This window comes from Pogoniulus pusillus, chromosome 6, assembly GCF_015220805.1.
Source record: "Pogoniulus pusillus isolate bPogPus1 chromosome 6, bPogPus1.pri, whole genome shotgun sequence".
NCBI classification, from domain to species: domain Eukaryota; kingdom Metazoa; phylum Chordata; class Aves; order Piciformes; family Lybiidae; genus Pogoniulus; species Pogoniulus pusillus.
This window is the reverse complement of record NC_087269.1, coordinates 33,527,899-33,543,572: the sequence shown is the minus strand read 5'-3', so window position 1 is coordinate 33,543,572 and position 15,674 is coordinate 33,527,899. Positions and strand designations below refer to the sequence as shown.

At 41.5% G+C, this 15,674-nt stretch overlaps 1 protein-coding gene across 4 annotated transcripts in view; it reads left to right on the top strand.

Moving 5' to 3' along the window:
* The window catches only part of FAM13C (family with sequence similarity 13 member C), a 64,829-nt gene that overhangs the window by 39,558 nt on the left and 9,597 nt on the right, over positions 1 to 15,674 (top strand). For all 4 annotated transcript variants that reach the window (XM_064145146.1, XM_064145143.1, XM_064145144.1 and 1 more), the window contains exons 7-11: positions 119 to 184; positions 3,560 to 3,770; positions 4,679 to 4,817; positions 7,146 to 7,227; positions 9,996 to 10,204. In XM_064145146.1, the coding sequence (XP_064001216.1) occupies positions 119 to 184; positions 3,560 to 3,770; positions 4,679 to 4,817; positions 7,146 to 7,227; positions 9,996 to 10,204 (707 nt within the window). The remainder of the gene's footprint in view (positions 1 to 118; positions 185 to 3,559; positions 3,771 to 4,678; positions 4,818 to 7,145; positions 7,228 to 9,995; positions 10,205 to 15,674) is intronic.

Genomic DNA, 15,674 nt, shown 5'->3' with positions numbered 1-15,674 from the left:
TCCGATATTTTTTCCGTTTGTTTTCCATGTAAATTTTTGCTCTTTGCTTTGTATGTCTGTGTTGTATGAGATCACCTGCCATATCATGTAATTCTATCTTTGTCATTCTTTTTGTCAGAGCAATATCACTTCATTTCTCCTATTATTGATTTTAATTTAATGCATCAGCAGAGAGATAGCGAAGGTGAGTTTTACAGCATGTGGATTTTAATCATTCATGAACTTATTGCCCATCCAGGCAAACTGTGATGTGTTCTCTCCCTCCCTCTTCCCTCAGTATGGAAACCAGCCCTTGCTAATAAATAGCCCTAAGGCTCATCACTATTTTTGTCAATTCATAGCCTGTAGTCGTAGGGCTGGCAGAGTCGTGATGCTCAGTAGAAGAGAAATCACTGTTTGTGAAATATAGGTCAAAGGCAATATGACAAATCCATCTCACAGACAAGTGACACGAATATACAAATGTCTAAATCGTTCACCATATATGGTCTAAATTAAGGCAGACAGGCCAGTAAACCTTTTACAATTGATGTTTCATGTCAGAATAAAGGCTGGGTGCAGAAGAACTTATTTCAGCAGCTGTTTGGGAGAATTTTCAGCAAGAAATGAACAGTAGTTATTTGCCTCAAAATAATTTAAAGAGATCACACATGATAGTAGTCTACTTAAGTACTTCTAAACGTTGAGGTTTGCACTGCACAATTAATGACATCCAAATTATTATAGAGATAAAGGAATGTACAAATTATGAAATATTCTGGTGTATTTAGCTAAAAAAATATGGATGCATTACCCCAGTTAGCTTAATAGTTTAGTAGCCCTTGGATACAGCTGTGGAGCTTGCACTGGTGCTAGTCTCTTGGTGTGGATCTATGGCAGAAACAGATCTCATATCTGTGTGCTGCATAAGCAGAGACATTATGCAGCCCACAAAAATCTGCACTGACTCTTTTCCTTTGTGCCAGAGTGGGTTAATTTTTCCTTTTTCAGTCCTTAACTAAATTTAGTGTGGTAGTTTCATAGTTCTTTGTTAGGATGGTTCATAATTTTTTTTAAATGTTTTTTTGCTGTTTTGATCAGATCAAAAAACAATTCTTACTGTTAGTGACCTCTACTTCCGATGTAACCCCTCTCCAGCTCTCTTTGCCTGTCTCCAGCTCTACAGGCAACCGTTGGATGATGCAGCATTTCTCCCACACGGTTCAGAGCATGCTCTGTCACTCTATCAGTTCAAACTTCTGCTTTAGTTAAAGCTTCCCTGTTTAATGGATTTTATTGTAGCCTCTTTCCTGTTAATATCTGCTTTGTGGTTTGTGGTTTTTTTAATAGCTTGCCATTTTGCAGAGACAGAGTAAAGTTGTAATTCTGTCTCTTAAATTACTTCTGATACATTGAGTTCAGGTACAGTTGTCACTTGGGATCATTGGGCTATTTCAGACTCTACTCGGATGGAATTCCAGAGATTTGTACCCAGACTAGGAGCAAAGTTTTTAGAGGATGTGCCATGTGTTCTGTTCCTCTAGTTATTAGCCTTTACTCAGTGGATCAGACAATAAAATCATAGAATCAAACAGGTTGGAAGAGACCTCCAAGATCAAAAAGTTTAGTATTACTTTAATGTTCTTTTTTAAAAAGCCAAGATGATTGTGCAGTTTATGTAATTTTAATTTATTGTTCACATTCCAGACAACAAAAATGAGGAAAAAAAAAGTTATATGTGTGGTGAATGGAGTTAGAACATCTAGTAAAATGACAGGGTATTTTAGATCGCAGATTTTAAGGGGTGAACAGCAACTCTTCTCTCTGAGCAAAGTCAGCCATTTCCAGTTCACTTTTGAATATGCAAAAACTAAAATTCACTGGCAAAGTGAGGCCACAAAGAATTGCAAGGGGACATTAAGCCAGTTTGTTTCTAAAAAGGAAAAAAGAAGAGTGTGAGTGATATTTCTCTGCCTTCTGAATATAAGTGTTCATCAAATATTTGATTTGAGCAGTGAGCAGCTGAACTTAACTATCAGATGTTCTAAATGTCCTTTATAGTAAAAAATGTTGCTGCTGGCATTCACATATGTAATGTGTTGAGGTATGAATATGTTAAATCTGCACATTCTTTTTCATATGCAACAGATTTAAATATGTTATTGGTTTACTTGAAGAGTAACTTATGTAGGAATACAGATTTGTACCATATGACCAAAGTCCACATTATTAAGCATATGCATATTACAATATAGTACATCATGGCTTTAAGTCCTGTGGTTAACTCTTCTCAGTGCTAAACTGGATTGAGTAGATGAGATGGATTGGATGCAGACTAAGGGGCAACTTACTGGCTTGGTTAGAGGTGGATTTAGTCCCTGGTTTTGGCATAAATGGGGACTAAAATTAGATATAAGCCCAGGCAAGTGTTGAGTCAGTTCATGGACTACTCTTGGGATGATGCTTGGTGTCTTATTGAGACTCTGTGGAATCAGAGTGATGCCCATGAGTTTGAATGAAAATGTGGTTGGTTATAGTTTGTCATCATCTTGAGATGTTCAGCTTTTATAGTAATCAGGTGCCTCATCCAGGCTTTTCTTGAACACCTCCAGGGATGGCGACTCCACCACCTCCCTGGGCAGCCCATTCCAATGCCAATCACTCTCTCTGTCAAGAACTTCCTCCTAACATCCAGCCTATACTTCCCCCAGCACATCTTGAGACTGTGTGCCCTTGTTCTATTGCTGGTTGCCTGGGAGGAGAGGTCACCCCCCACCTGGCTACAGCCTCCCTTCAGGTAGTTGTGACAGCAATTTGGTCACCCCTGAGCCTCTTCTTCTCCAGGCTAAACAACCCCAGCTCCCTCAGCCTCTCCTCATAGGGTTTGTGTTCCAGGCCCCTCACGAGCTTTGTTGCCCTTCTCTGGACACATTCCAGCACCTCAACATCTCTCTTGAATTGAGGGGCCCAGAACTGGCCACAGTACTCAAGGTGTGGCCTGACCAGTGTTGAGTACAGGGGAAGAATAACCTCTCTTGTCCTACTGGCCACACTGTTCCTGATGCAGGCCAGGATGTCATTGGCTCTCTTGGCCACCTGGGCACACTGCTGGCTCATGTTCAGCTACTATCTCCAAGTACCCCCAGGTCCCTTTTTTCCTGGCTGCTCTCCAGCCACTCTGTCCCCAGCCTGTAGTGCTGCTTGGGGTTGTTGTGGCCAAAGTGTAGAACCCTGCACTTGGCCTCGTCAAATATCCTCAAGCAACTATATCTATGAAACCATAATTAATGCTTCTCTTCTGGGAAATTCTCCTTGCTATAATGCTTTGTAGTTTACAAACACAGCCATCCACCCCCTTCTGTTTAACTAAAAAATGCTTTCTGTTAAGCCAGTAACTCTCTTTTCTATTTTCCCATCCTTAGTATTATGTCCACCCTGCATGTGATACTATGCTGAACTATTTGTTGTTTGCTTTGAAGAATTATGCCTTGCATACTTCTGTCAGAATAGATTTGTATTTAAGTAGCTAAATACCTTGTGAGTGACCTTTAGTTCATATTGTTTTTTATTTTCTTTCTAGAGCCTGTGCCAGCCCACAGAGACTGGCAGAGTGACATGGACAGCAGCCCACAAGAACATCACTCCCTAGGGACCAGTAGACTGCTGTATCACATTACAGATGGAGACAATCCTCTTCTGTCACCACGCTGCTCTATCTTTAGCCAAAGCCAGAGATTTAATCTGGACACAGAGTCTGCCCCTTCTCCACCAAGTGCTCAACCTTTCATGATGTAAGAAAAAACTTTTTCTTTCTTATCTATTTTAAATAGTTTTTGCACAGTCTTTAATTGTTGACTTTTCATGTTTGCTTCTTTTCAGCTGTTCTTATGTCATAAATTCATATTGCAGCATACTTTGACATGGTTAATTTCCAATACCAGAAAGAAGATCTGGTGGTTTTTCAGTCATGCAGTAGTGTAGTAAGTGTTCAAAGTCTTTGTTAATTATAGTTAGCAAGTACAGTTTTAAATATTAGTTAGTAATTAGGTAACAGTTCTGTTAGGTAATTAGTTACTAATTCTGTTAGTAATTAGTTCTATTAGTAATTAGGTAATTAGTTCTATTAGGTAATAGAACTATAGCTTGAGTCATTCACTAGATTTAAGTGTCACATGAATGATCCATTCATATATGTGATCCCAGGAACCAACCTGGGAGTTTCAGATAGAAACAAAACTTCCTTAGAAGCCTGTATACATATCTGTCAGATGTGTGTGAAGAAAAATCAGATGTACTAATATTCAGTTGTAAACCACACAGAAACTGAACTGTCTTCAAAGTGATGGTGTTTATTCAAGATAATAAACATCTCCTAGAGCTTACTCTCACAAAACATGTCACTACAGTTGGAAGATTTGTGAAAGTAAGATGTGGGTGTTACATACACTAAATTAAGCTTGAAAAATATTCAGACATCCCACAGTTAATTAGGACGAGAGGAAAAGACAGATGGTGAACCCATTGGTACACCTCAGGGGTATCTTCAAGCAAATGCAATTACTTTCTGCCTATCTCTACTCTGTGAAAGAAACCAGTGACAAATTCTGGAGTGCTATGAAAATGTTAGGTGTGCCTGAAAAAAGGCATGGCCATTATAGCCAGTTCTTTGATCCGGTTATTGTGGGTTTGGCTTTTGCAGGTCAAGAAGTTCTTCTAGATGTAACTGTGAAGAGTGCAAAGAGCCACAAACAGTAGCACAACTAACCAAGCATCTTCAGAGTCTCAAGAGAAAAATTAGGAAATATGAAGAAAAGTTTGAGCAAGAAAAAAAATACCTGGTAAGATAATAATTGAAAAGGTAACAGGAAATTCCACAGGAGGCAGGAGAGAGTCCCTTTGTCTTTAAACTTTGCAAAACAACAGGGGAGAGAGTGTCTTTTCAAAATCAGATAGTTAAATCATCAGTGAGGGAATATCTTTTTATCATCTTTCAGTGTATGAAGTAGTTCTGAGACTCTTTAATTTTGCATTTTCTTTGAGTTACCTTTGTTGCAAAACATCCATCTTCTAGAAGTGTGAATCAGTGAAACACAGCTGACAGAGCTGTGAACTGACTCATTTACTCTGTAGAAGTGGTGTGCTTGGAAACTGCTGCGCTGCTGTGCAGATCATTCAAGCAGACCCTGCAAGGCTCCAGTGCATGGGGCTCATTTGAGGCTGATGGCAGAAGTGAGTGAAATAGAAATGGTGGTGTTTTGCTGGTGGGGGGTTGTTTGAGGTCAGTCATTGCTCATATCTAGGTAGTTTGTGATTGTGCAATATAAACACATCAAAACATCCATAATGCTAACGGTATTGGGGTCCTGGAGAGCATTCAGACAAGAACATAGAGGCTGGTGAGGCCTTTGGAGGATATCATATGAGGAGCAAATGAGAAAGCTGGGGTTGTTTAGTCTGAAGAAGAGAAGCCTAAGAGGAGGTCTTATTGCTCTCTACAGCTACCCAAAAGGAGGTTGTAGTGAGGCTGGTGTTGGTCTTTTCTCCCAAGTAACTAGTGATAGGATGAGAGGAAATGAGTTTTAGTTGTTCCAGGAGAGGTTTAGATTGGACTTCTTTACTGAGAAAGTGGTGAGGCATTGGAGCTGGCTGCCCAGAGGAACGGTGCAGTTGCCACCCCTGGAGGTGTTCAGAACCTGTAGATGTGAATACAGTTTAGTGGTCGTGACAGTTGAATTATAATTGAACTCAATGATCTGAAAGGTCTTTTGCAGCCTTAATGATTCTATGTGTACAATATGAAGCAGAGAAATTTATCATCTTCTGTGAGTATGTTAAAATGAAATTTAAGCAGATTGTGTTATTCTCTTGTAGTCTCATCAATGACTTCAAAATGAAGTGGGCGTGTTTGAATTTTCCTGCCCTATGGTCATCATATGCTCTTAGGAGTAAAATTTAATCCTTGAACAGTCATCAGACTGTGATCAGAAAACAAATTATTTCAGAGGCTTAATTTTGCAAAACTGCTTTGCTGGTTTGAATATTTGAGATTTGAAGATCCAGTGTAAATTCATTTCAATTTGGCAACACTTTGTAAATGAAATGAAAGAATTGATATACAAAGCTCATCTCCTTTATTGCTTTTGAAATCACTGTGTTGCCCTGGATCTTTTATTTGATTAATTAAGCATATCAGGTGAAATTTAAGTGTTTTTTTTTTTTTTCCAAGGGAATCTCTGCCTTAAATCTGTAAGGGCTTATCCCTGCAGAGGACAGAGTGCTGTAGTCACCACTCTGGAAATCACTTAAGAACTTGACTAACATTAGGTATTTATCAGGCCTTTTGAAGTCGCTGAGATTACTTATCCAATTAGTCAAAGACTGCAGTATTTTCAGGGCAGAACCAGAGTCAAAATGCTCAGATCTGTGTAGCACTATGCCACAGTGAGGCAAGATAAATCATCATAGAATCATAGAATGGCTTGGAAGGGACCTTAGAGGTCATCTGCTCCAACTTCCCTGCCATGGGTGAGGATGCCTCTCAACTAGACTCGGCTGCTCAAGGTCTCGTCCAAACTGGCCTTGACCACTCGCAGGAAGGAGGCATCCACAACCTCCCTGGGAAGTCTACTCCAGAGTCTCGCCACCCTCATACTGAAGAGCTTCTTCCCAAGACTCAGTCTAAACCTACTCACCCTCAGTTTTAAACCATGCCCCCTTGTCTTAGACTCCTTTATGAAAAGTCCCTCGTTAGCCTTCCTGTACAATCCCTTCAAATATTGAGAGGCAGTTCTAAGATCCCCCAAAGTCTTTTGTTGACTGAACAACCTCAGCTCCCTTAGCCTATCCTCATAGCAGAGGTGTCCCAGCCCTTGGATCATCTTTGCAACCCTCCTCTGCACTTTGCTCCAATGCTCTGTGTTCTTACAATGGGGACACCAGAACTGAATGCAGCATTTGAGGTGGGTTCTCACAAGTGCAGAGTAAAGGGGCAGAATCCCTTCTCTTGTCCTGATGATTACTCAGTGCTGTGATCAAGCCAAATCCTGTGTGTGACACTATGACACTGCAGTTGGAATGAGGGACCTTTTTTGGCACACTTTGTGTGGATAGTTTTTATCTGCTTGACTGCATAACCAGTTTATTCTTCCTTTTTTCTTTACATTCAGCCTTCTCATGGTGACAAGACTTCCAATCCTGAAGTCCTGAAATGGATGAATGATTTGGCCAGAGGTCGTAAGCAGCTCAAAGGTACGTAACAGCGTGTGGTTCCACTTGATTGCTGAGGCTTTTGGAAGGGTTGAGTATACCTGGAATATTTCAGTTAGTTTTCTATCCTCAGTGCTGTTCTTATTTTTCATAGTGCATGGGAGTTAGTATCCTAGGGACAACAAAGATACTAAGTGGCACAGCTTGCCTTGATTCATGAAAGTAGAGATATAAGTTCAGCCTTCATGACAAAGCTAAAAATGAGTAGGGGGAAAAAGCTATCACCTCTTCCCGTAAACATTTCTCATCCAAACATTTGTGCAAAGGGCAATACTGTTCTGAATATTTTTATGAGCATCTGAAATACAGAACAGCAAAGTTAAAAGTGTCCTTGCAGTAATACGAATGTAACTGCTAAACGTTTCTTTAGGACTGAGGTTCTGCAACCCTAAAGCATTTATTTATTTATCTATTGCCATAAACCCAGATCTTTCCATGATATTAGATTTGGTATTGAGGGTCAAGTTCTGCCTTTGGCTGTCTGCATACCACTTCATTAATGCCTGTTGGTCTATCACATGTTTGCCCCCAGGAAGAATGTAAGCAAGACTGAATGTTTTATTTTATTAAGGCTATTTATATAATTTTTTCCTCATAAATCAATTCCTTTTTATAAATAGGCAACCAGCAATAGAACAAGGGGACACAGTCTCAAGTTGTGCTGGGGGAAGTATAGGCTGGATGTTAGGAGGAAGTTCTTCACAGAGAGAGTGATTTCCCATTGGAATGGGCTGCCCAGGGAGGTGGTGGAGGCACCGTCCCTGGAGGTCTTCAAGAAAAGACTGAATGAGGCACTGAGTGCCATGGTCTAGTTGATTGGCTAGGGCTGGGTGATAGGTTTGAATGGATGATCTTGGAGGTCTCTTCCAACCTGGTCGATTCCATGATTCTATGATTTTTACTGCTAATTAAAGTGCAGTGTTATCCTTCGTCTCTGTTCTGGATGTAGTTAGGAATGTAGATGTAGAGGCTATGATTGTGCTAAATAAAGAATCAGAAACTCATCTTTCAGTAGATTTCTTCTGGAAAGCTCCACCTTAAATCCTGTGCTGCATGATTACCAGATCATTGTTTGAGGTGGTTTCGTTTTGGGTTTTATTTATTTGGGTTTTTTTGGTGGATTTTTTTTGTTTTGTTGGTTTTTTGTTGTTTGTTTCCCTTTATGTTACAAATCCAAGAAGGGCAAATGAGGGGAAATAGCCCAACTACAGTCTGAAAACTCTGCCTGACTCGAGCATTTCTCAAGCTAGGCAGGTGCTCTAGCTTTTAGAGATCAGCCCTGAATTCCCAGCCAAAATGCCTCAATCCTGTGAGCACCCTCGACTTCATTATCCTGAAAAATGATGCTGCTTTTAAGTGAAGTAAGATTCATGAGTTTCACAAGACAGGTGCAATTGAAATGGAAAAAACACTCAAGTGCTCACAGGTCCTTCTTCAAGCTCTATCAGTTTAGTAAAAGTCACTGGTTTATGAGCTGGGCCTATATCCTCAGACTATCAAAACTACAAAAAAAACCAACTCAAACCCCCAAAAGTTACCCTTTTTTGCATGGATTTCAAGAAATGTAACACATTTGGAGCCATCAATATTCTTCCATTGCCAAGTTCCTTCACTAGCCAGGCACATACTAGAAACAAAACCTGTTTTTACAGGAGTTAATTGAGAATTTAATTGAATCTCCTTGTTGCTTGGTGCATGCTCCTAGAGCTCCAGGGCCCTTGGCTTGGTGTCAAACTAATGTGCTTGCACACTTCATTGCATCCAGGAGGTTGCTGCCTGGGAAGCTAGAACACACTGTAACCTCTATGTCTTTTGCTAGGTTGCTCAGATGCGCTTCTGCCAAAGAAAGTCCTTTAGGCAGAGTGGCTGATTGTCCCTGTGAGCCCCAGCTCAGCAGCCTGGCTGGGGTGGCAATGCAGGTTCTGGAAGGGTGGGTTATGGTTTACTTCTGCTAGAGGAGAGTGGGGTTGGCTATGCAGACCTGGAGCACGTGGCCTCAACAGCTGGCATGGGAGTCTCTAGCAGAATTTAATCTTCTCAAGTATTCTCAAGGAAGAGCCTTCACTTTCCTCCTTGCTTGCACAGCAGGACTGGAGGGCAGACAAGCACAGCCAGGGTGGTATTGGGGCAGGTGGCTGTAGGGGCAGAGGCTGTACAGACAACTGCCTCTTGTCATGGAAGGTGTTTGTGAAGGACAGCATCCTTGTGCAACAATTCCCACAGCAAGTTGGGCATGTTCTTATTTATCCAGGCATCAAATCAATTGAGGGTGCAGAGGTCTAGTGAGGAGAAGGGGGACTGAGCAAGCTCTGCTTCGATGTTCCCCACACACCAAACATCCCACAAATGTTCTTAGGTACTGTTTGTCCTTTTAAGCGTCTTTCCTAACCTCACTCCTGCTGAAATTATGCCCTACTCCTACTCAGACCCCACTCTTCAGTACCTCTTCAGTTCTCACATTTTATGTCAGAGAGGGAGTTGGAGAAAAAAGATATATGGGCTGTAAGTTTCATTGGTCCAGACCCATCTCTTCACCACTGGATTTCCCTTTAACCAGCTAAAAGATGCTACATGTTGAAGTGAAGCAGAGTTCCTTTCCTACACAACTGTGGTGTGATAATAATTGTGTGCAAGAAATAGGGATTTTTTTTCTTTTGGTTGGGGTTACTTTTTGTATTGTCAAAGCAAACCTGTTTGGAATATTTCTCATCTACTTTCTAAGTATTGTAGTCTATTTATTTGCCTTTCAGACCTGAAGCTCAGAATGTCAGAAGAGCAAAACTATACCTCTAGAGCACCCCAAAGAAATGATTGTGGAAGCACTGGAACCTCTAAAGAGGCTGGGACACAAGAAGCCACCAGCATGGAACCAGCTCCCTCAGTGGAAGAAACCATGGATAGTGTGTTTAGACGATTAAAGGAGAAAAGACAACACTTTAACCTTCCTGAGGCTATTAAGGTATTTAACAAGTATGGCTGCTTCTGTCAGAGCTTTATCATCTGAGGCAGAGTGTAGCTCTTCCAGGGTATGCTGGTGCTTGTGCATCTTGTGTCTCCCCAACAAAATGGGAACTCTAGGCTGAAGTGGCTTTTCTGTGGAGAGTTGCACAAAAAAAGAGGTGCAGAAGGTTGTTTGTTTTGATTTGATTTGCTGGGTTGTTTGTTTTTCAAGTAGTGCCAAGTGCTGTGCCTGTTTAACTCTTTGCCAGGCATTGCTGAAACTTGCTTACATGAGGTTGTGCATATTCCAGTGCATAGTGACAGCAAAGCAATCAATCCTATTCTGAGCCCACAGAAACTGTGCCTAAAAACTTGGTAAAGCTATTTTGGCACTCAGGGTTGCCTCTCACCTTAGAAATGCTGAAAGCCTTGGCCCAGCCAATAGCACTGCACTAAGACCACAGGCATAGCACAGCCAGCCAGACTGCTTTGTTCTTCTGGTCATGTACATTTACTTGTGCTGATACTACCTCTGCTCTTCCATGTTCTTCATGATCCTTAGAAAGGGAGAGACAGTAGTCCCTGAAATGTGCTTGGCTGGGTAATTTATGTTTTTTTAGACTAGTACATATTTGTTACATTCTGCTGTACGCTGCACGTTATAGGCTCTGTCTAAAGCTGTTGTCCATAAACACATTTTTAGGGAGGCTTTTTTTTTTGCTGTCAAATGCTGTTGCTATTCCTGATGCTATACAGCCAAGTAAGACAATAAATTCTGTCCTTTAATATTTACAGTGACATTTAGACTAAAGCTGATGAAGAAAAAGGGGAGGAGTGAGGGGGGGAAAGGAGGAGTGAGGGACTAAATACCAAACTATATGAGAACTAAGACATGTTTCTGGGTGGATTTCAGTGGCAGAAATTACTCATCAGAAATACTTTTTGTTGCTTGTTTTGTTTTCTTTTGCTTCTATTCTTGGTTTGGTTCAGATAGAATCATAGAATCAACCAGGTTGGAAGAGACCTCCAAGATCATCCAGTCCAACCTATCACCCAGCCCTAACCAATCAACTAGACCATGGCACTAAGTGCCTCAGCCAGGCTTTTCTTGAAGACCCCCAGGGATGGTGCCTCCACCACCTCCCTGGGCAGCCCATTCCAATGGGAAATCACTCTCTCTGTGAAGAACTTCTTCCTAATATCCAGCCTATACCTACCCTGGCACAACTTGAGACTGTGTCCCCTTGTGGTTGTTAAAAAAGTGGTTCCCCTATAAAAACTATGCCTCTGACATCTTCAGCTCTGCACACATGACGGATTTTTTAATTGTTTCTTTTTATGAACTACTTTTATTCAAAACCTGGAGTGGAAAAAGTGTTTCATAATCAGAATTCCTTTCTAAGAAAAAAGATGACAACAAAACCACGCTGCTCTGTATGTAGTCCTAAAGTCCCACCAGTGCAGACTGTAGGACAATAGTTTCAGGTTTTGGACATTTTTGTCTTTGTTATGCAAGGAGTGAGATCAGATGACATCAAAACAGATGTCAGTGAGAAAATCCTGCCCATAAAGACTCTCTTTTAAGAATAAGTTGGCTGTGAGTCTCTGTCCCACTCATTTTTCAATTAACTGGACTTCTGGTTTCCCAAGAGAGAATCTCCTAAATCTGTGCAACGGCAGTGCTGGCTTGAAACTTTCTCTGCTGGTGGGTTGAAATTACCCCCCAAAACCAGAATTTTGTAATGTAAACAAAATGTTTGCTCAAGTTAATATTTTAAAATTGATTTTGTTTGAGGATCTGTTTTTCTTCTTGTAGAGAGAGCTTGTGTTGAGAGACCTATCTGATAGCAAAGGGATTGATAATGGTTGATACAAAACTATTCCTTTTCAAGCCTTGAAGTCCAATTCCTAAGTGTATTTTTAAGTGTATTCCTAAGTGACAGAATTTGGCAGGTCTTTAAGTATGGCATGAAAGAATGCTGTTCCTTTGATAGAATGATCCTGGACCTTGTGGGGAGAATGAGGTTTAATAGCACTGTTGATGTGAACTCAACCAAGAATGCTTGCTGGTTACAGCAAAGATCAGAGGCTTTGTGTCAGCTCCATGCAGCTTTGGTGTTACTGCAGAGATTTTTAATGGGTTACATTTTAATTTGTATGTAGCGTTGAGCTTCTGTGCCAGAACCTGAGCTAAGTTAACAGTAAATTGATAGCAGCTAAATCTTTATTTTTCCAAGATTTATTTATTTTGAGCAAGAGTAGTGTTTCCATAGAAGCCTGATGAGTTCTCCCCTGCAGATCCCCTGTGGAAAGCCTCTAAGGCCCTGCTGAAATAAAAAGGAGGGAATGTTTGTCCTTAAGAGGTGGTTTTCAGTACAAAAGACCTCTCATGGAAAAAAGCCAGTGAGTAAAGATGCTGAATGGAAGACTCAGAGAATACTGGATTGGCCTGTGCATAATTCAGTAACCTAAAAGAAATGACCACCTGCTACTATTTGTGTCCCAGCACAACAGGCTAGTGATTTATTTACTGCTTCACCTTGCTTTTAGGCACAAAGCTTCAGAAAAGAGAGTAAGACTGTGGATGTAGCCAGGTGGGGGTTGGCCTCTTCTCCCAGGCATCCACCAATAGAACAAGGGGACACAGTCTCAAGTTGTGCTGGGGGAAGTATAGGCTGGATGTTAGGAGGAAATTCTTTGCAGAGAGAGTGATTGGCATTGGAATGGGCTGCCCAGGGAGGTGGTGGAGTCACCGTCCCTGGAGGTCTTCAAGAAAAGACTGTATGAGGCACTTAGTGCCATGGTCTAGTTGACTGGCTAGGGCTGGGTGCTAGGTTGGACTTGGATGATCTTGGAGGTCTCTTCCAACCTGGTTGATTCTACGAGACCATCAAATTCAGGACCCAAAAGGCAGCTATACATAAATTGAATCATATTACTCAAAAATCCTTGCCAAACTCCCAAAACCCAATTCCAAAACCCAACTCCTGACTTTTAAGCCAGGCTTAGCATTTAATGGTTGGAGTTGTAATTTCCACACTGAGAAGGAGCAGCAGCTCTGTGGTGGCAGTTGTAGGTCATCAGCAAAGGCAGCCTGTCCCAGTGGGACTATGCTCAGAGTTGGCCTGGCCTTTGGCTGACGACATCATTCCCTGAATGTGTCATGTCACTGCCTGCCTTCCTTTGGAAGTTTTCCTGCTGGCTTTGTGTTAAACACTGCTTTGTAATGAGCACGCTGGCAACCCAAACTCAGTGCCAGTGCCTGCACGGAAACAAAGGGCTACCTCTGAGACCTCCTGTGTGTCCGTATTGTGTGTCCTCAGGGCTTGTAGGGTTCGTATCCTCTGTCTGGAAAAAACGACAGCGAGCTTCGAAGGTGTAAAGCATTGAGAGAACCACCTGCTAGTACTAGTGAACCTGTATGACATTGTGTGTGCCTTGGTGCCAAGCTATGAAAGCCAAATTACTACCTTAGCTTTGTCTCTACTTACCTTTTTCTTTCTTTATACCCAGCAAAAGACTTTTGCCTTATGTTTAGCATGACCATTTGCAGTCTGTCCCCAGGGCTTTTCTCAGACTGTATCTTTCGTCTCATTATTGATCTGCTTCAGTTCATATTTTCCTTGGCCATGAAGCAGTGTTCTTACTTGATTAACATTGAATTTCATGCTGCTGTATGCAGCCTGCAGTCCTAAGATGTCTCAGGCAATGCTGTAGTTTGTGGTTCCACCTGCCTTCTCTGGTTTTGTAATCATCCATGTCCAGTGGCTGAATACAAACCTGCTTTGGTATTCCTAATAAAATGAGTGGATGAAATAGGCCCAAATGCTAAACCCTCTTGAGATTGTTTTTCCTATGTAAAATAGATATTAATGATCACCCTGTTTCCTCCTAACCATTCAGCTGCTCCAGGCTTGGCAGTTTACTGAAAGAATTAACCTTGTATTAATTGCTGAGCTAGCAATAAATAAATTAGCTATTTTGTAATACTCCTGCATTCTACTTAGCAGCTCTTCTCTTGACACGAATGCCAGATAGATTTGGAGTGATTAACTCATGCAGACCTTTAATGCAAAATGTGATTAGCAATTCTGCACTGTTTTTGCATTTGGACAGCAAACAGAAAAGGTTTTGCTCCTGCTGAAGTTAAGGCACTCCTTTGATATTAGAAAAGCATTTCTTTTTCAAGGCTGGACATACTTGAAAAAGTAGAGGCTAATTATTAAAAGCACTCCTCCAAGTTTTTGATAAAAATCCCTGGCCACTGATGTCCTGCAGAGAAGCACCTTGCTCCCCCACCTCCATTGCTCTTCTCATTCCTGCATTGTGCTGTTTGTGCTCCCCTCCAAAAGCCCCAGACGTTTGGCCCCCATTCATACAAACCTGTCATGGTCTGTGGAAAGTGACATTAGCCTCATGTGCTCCTTGCTGCTTCAATCTGCATGAAAGTATGCAAGTATCAGCAGTAGACCTTCTTGGGAAGAGAGTCAAAAGGAGTGGAGGAGAGAAATGCCAGTTAAATAGTGTACTTCCTGCAACAGACACGTGTCCATAATCTGGTATATCACCAACACAGATGAATTGCACTGCAGAAAAGTCAGGATGCCTTGTATTGGTGATTCATGTTGTGAGTTTTGCACAGAAACAAACAACTAGTGTTAGGTGCTCAGCCCAGCAGAACAAGACCTGGGACTGAGGAAAAGTCTGCCTCTGCTTCCACTCCTCCTAAAGGGCTGTACCTTCTGCAGCTTCCCCGTGGAGGTTCTGCAGAGGCATGCTGTCCAGCTGCCGTTTGCTGCTGTCTAAGCAGGTCATTCTTTCATTCTGTTTTAGAGACAGCACCTTTTCCTAGTATGCTTAGCACTTGTAGGGTGCTCACCATAGTGTCACAACGACTGCCTGTTTAGAGATTTCCTAGTGAAGCTCTCATTCCACTCTACTGTAAATGGGTTGTGTTAGCATAGCTGAAGCTTTCTGTTCTTCATCCCTTACCACCAAGGCAAATCTCTTTCTCTTTCTTGAGGGAAATAATAATGAAGAAGTTGAGGAATATCCTCTCTGCATTTTTGCAAGTGCCTGAATATCTATTTGGTGGTTGCTCTAATTTTTTGCAACTAAATCATACTTAATATGTAATGGGGAATTTTATCTGTGACTGATGAACTGATCTGGCAAATAACAACAGTACAGATCTCACTGGATGACTTCTCCCTGGGATGGATGAGAAAAAAATATTTCTTTAGTTGTTCAACTGCAGGGATTGCTCATAAATATTACCTAAACGTTGGGAAATGTTGTAGGGAAGTGCTGCACTGGTATCTGGGGGACTTCAATGTCAACACCTTCTGCTTGAGTGCTGCAGTCATTCTTTTGTGAGACCACCTTTCCAACACCCAACCAACGAGTTGTACTTCATGTGCATGCATTTTGGCTGTGATATGCAAGCAAAAACCTGTGCCTGTTTAGACTTTTCTGTCAACCCTTATTCC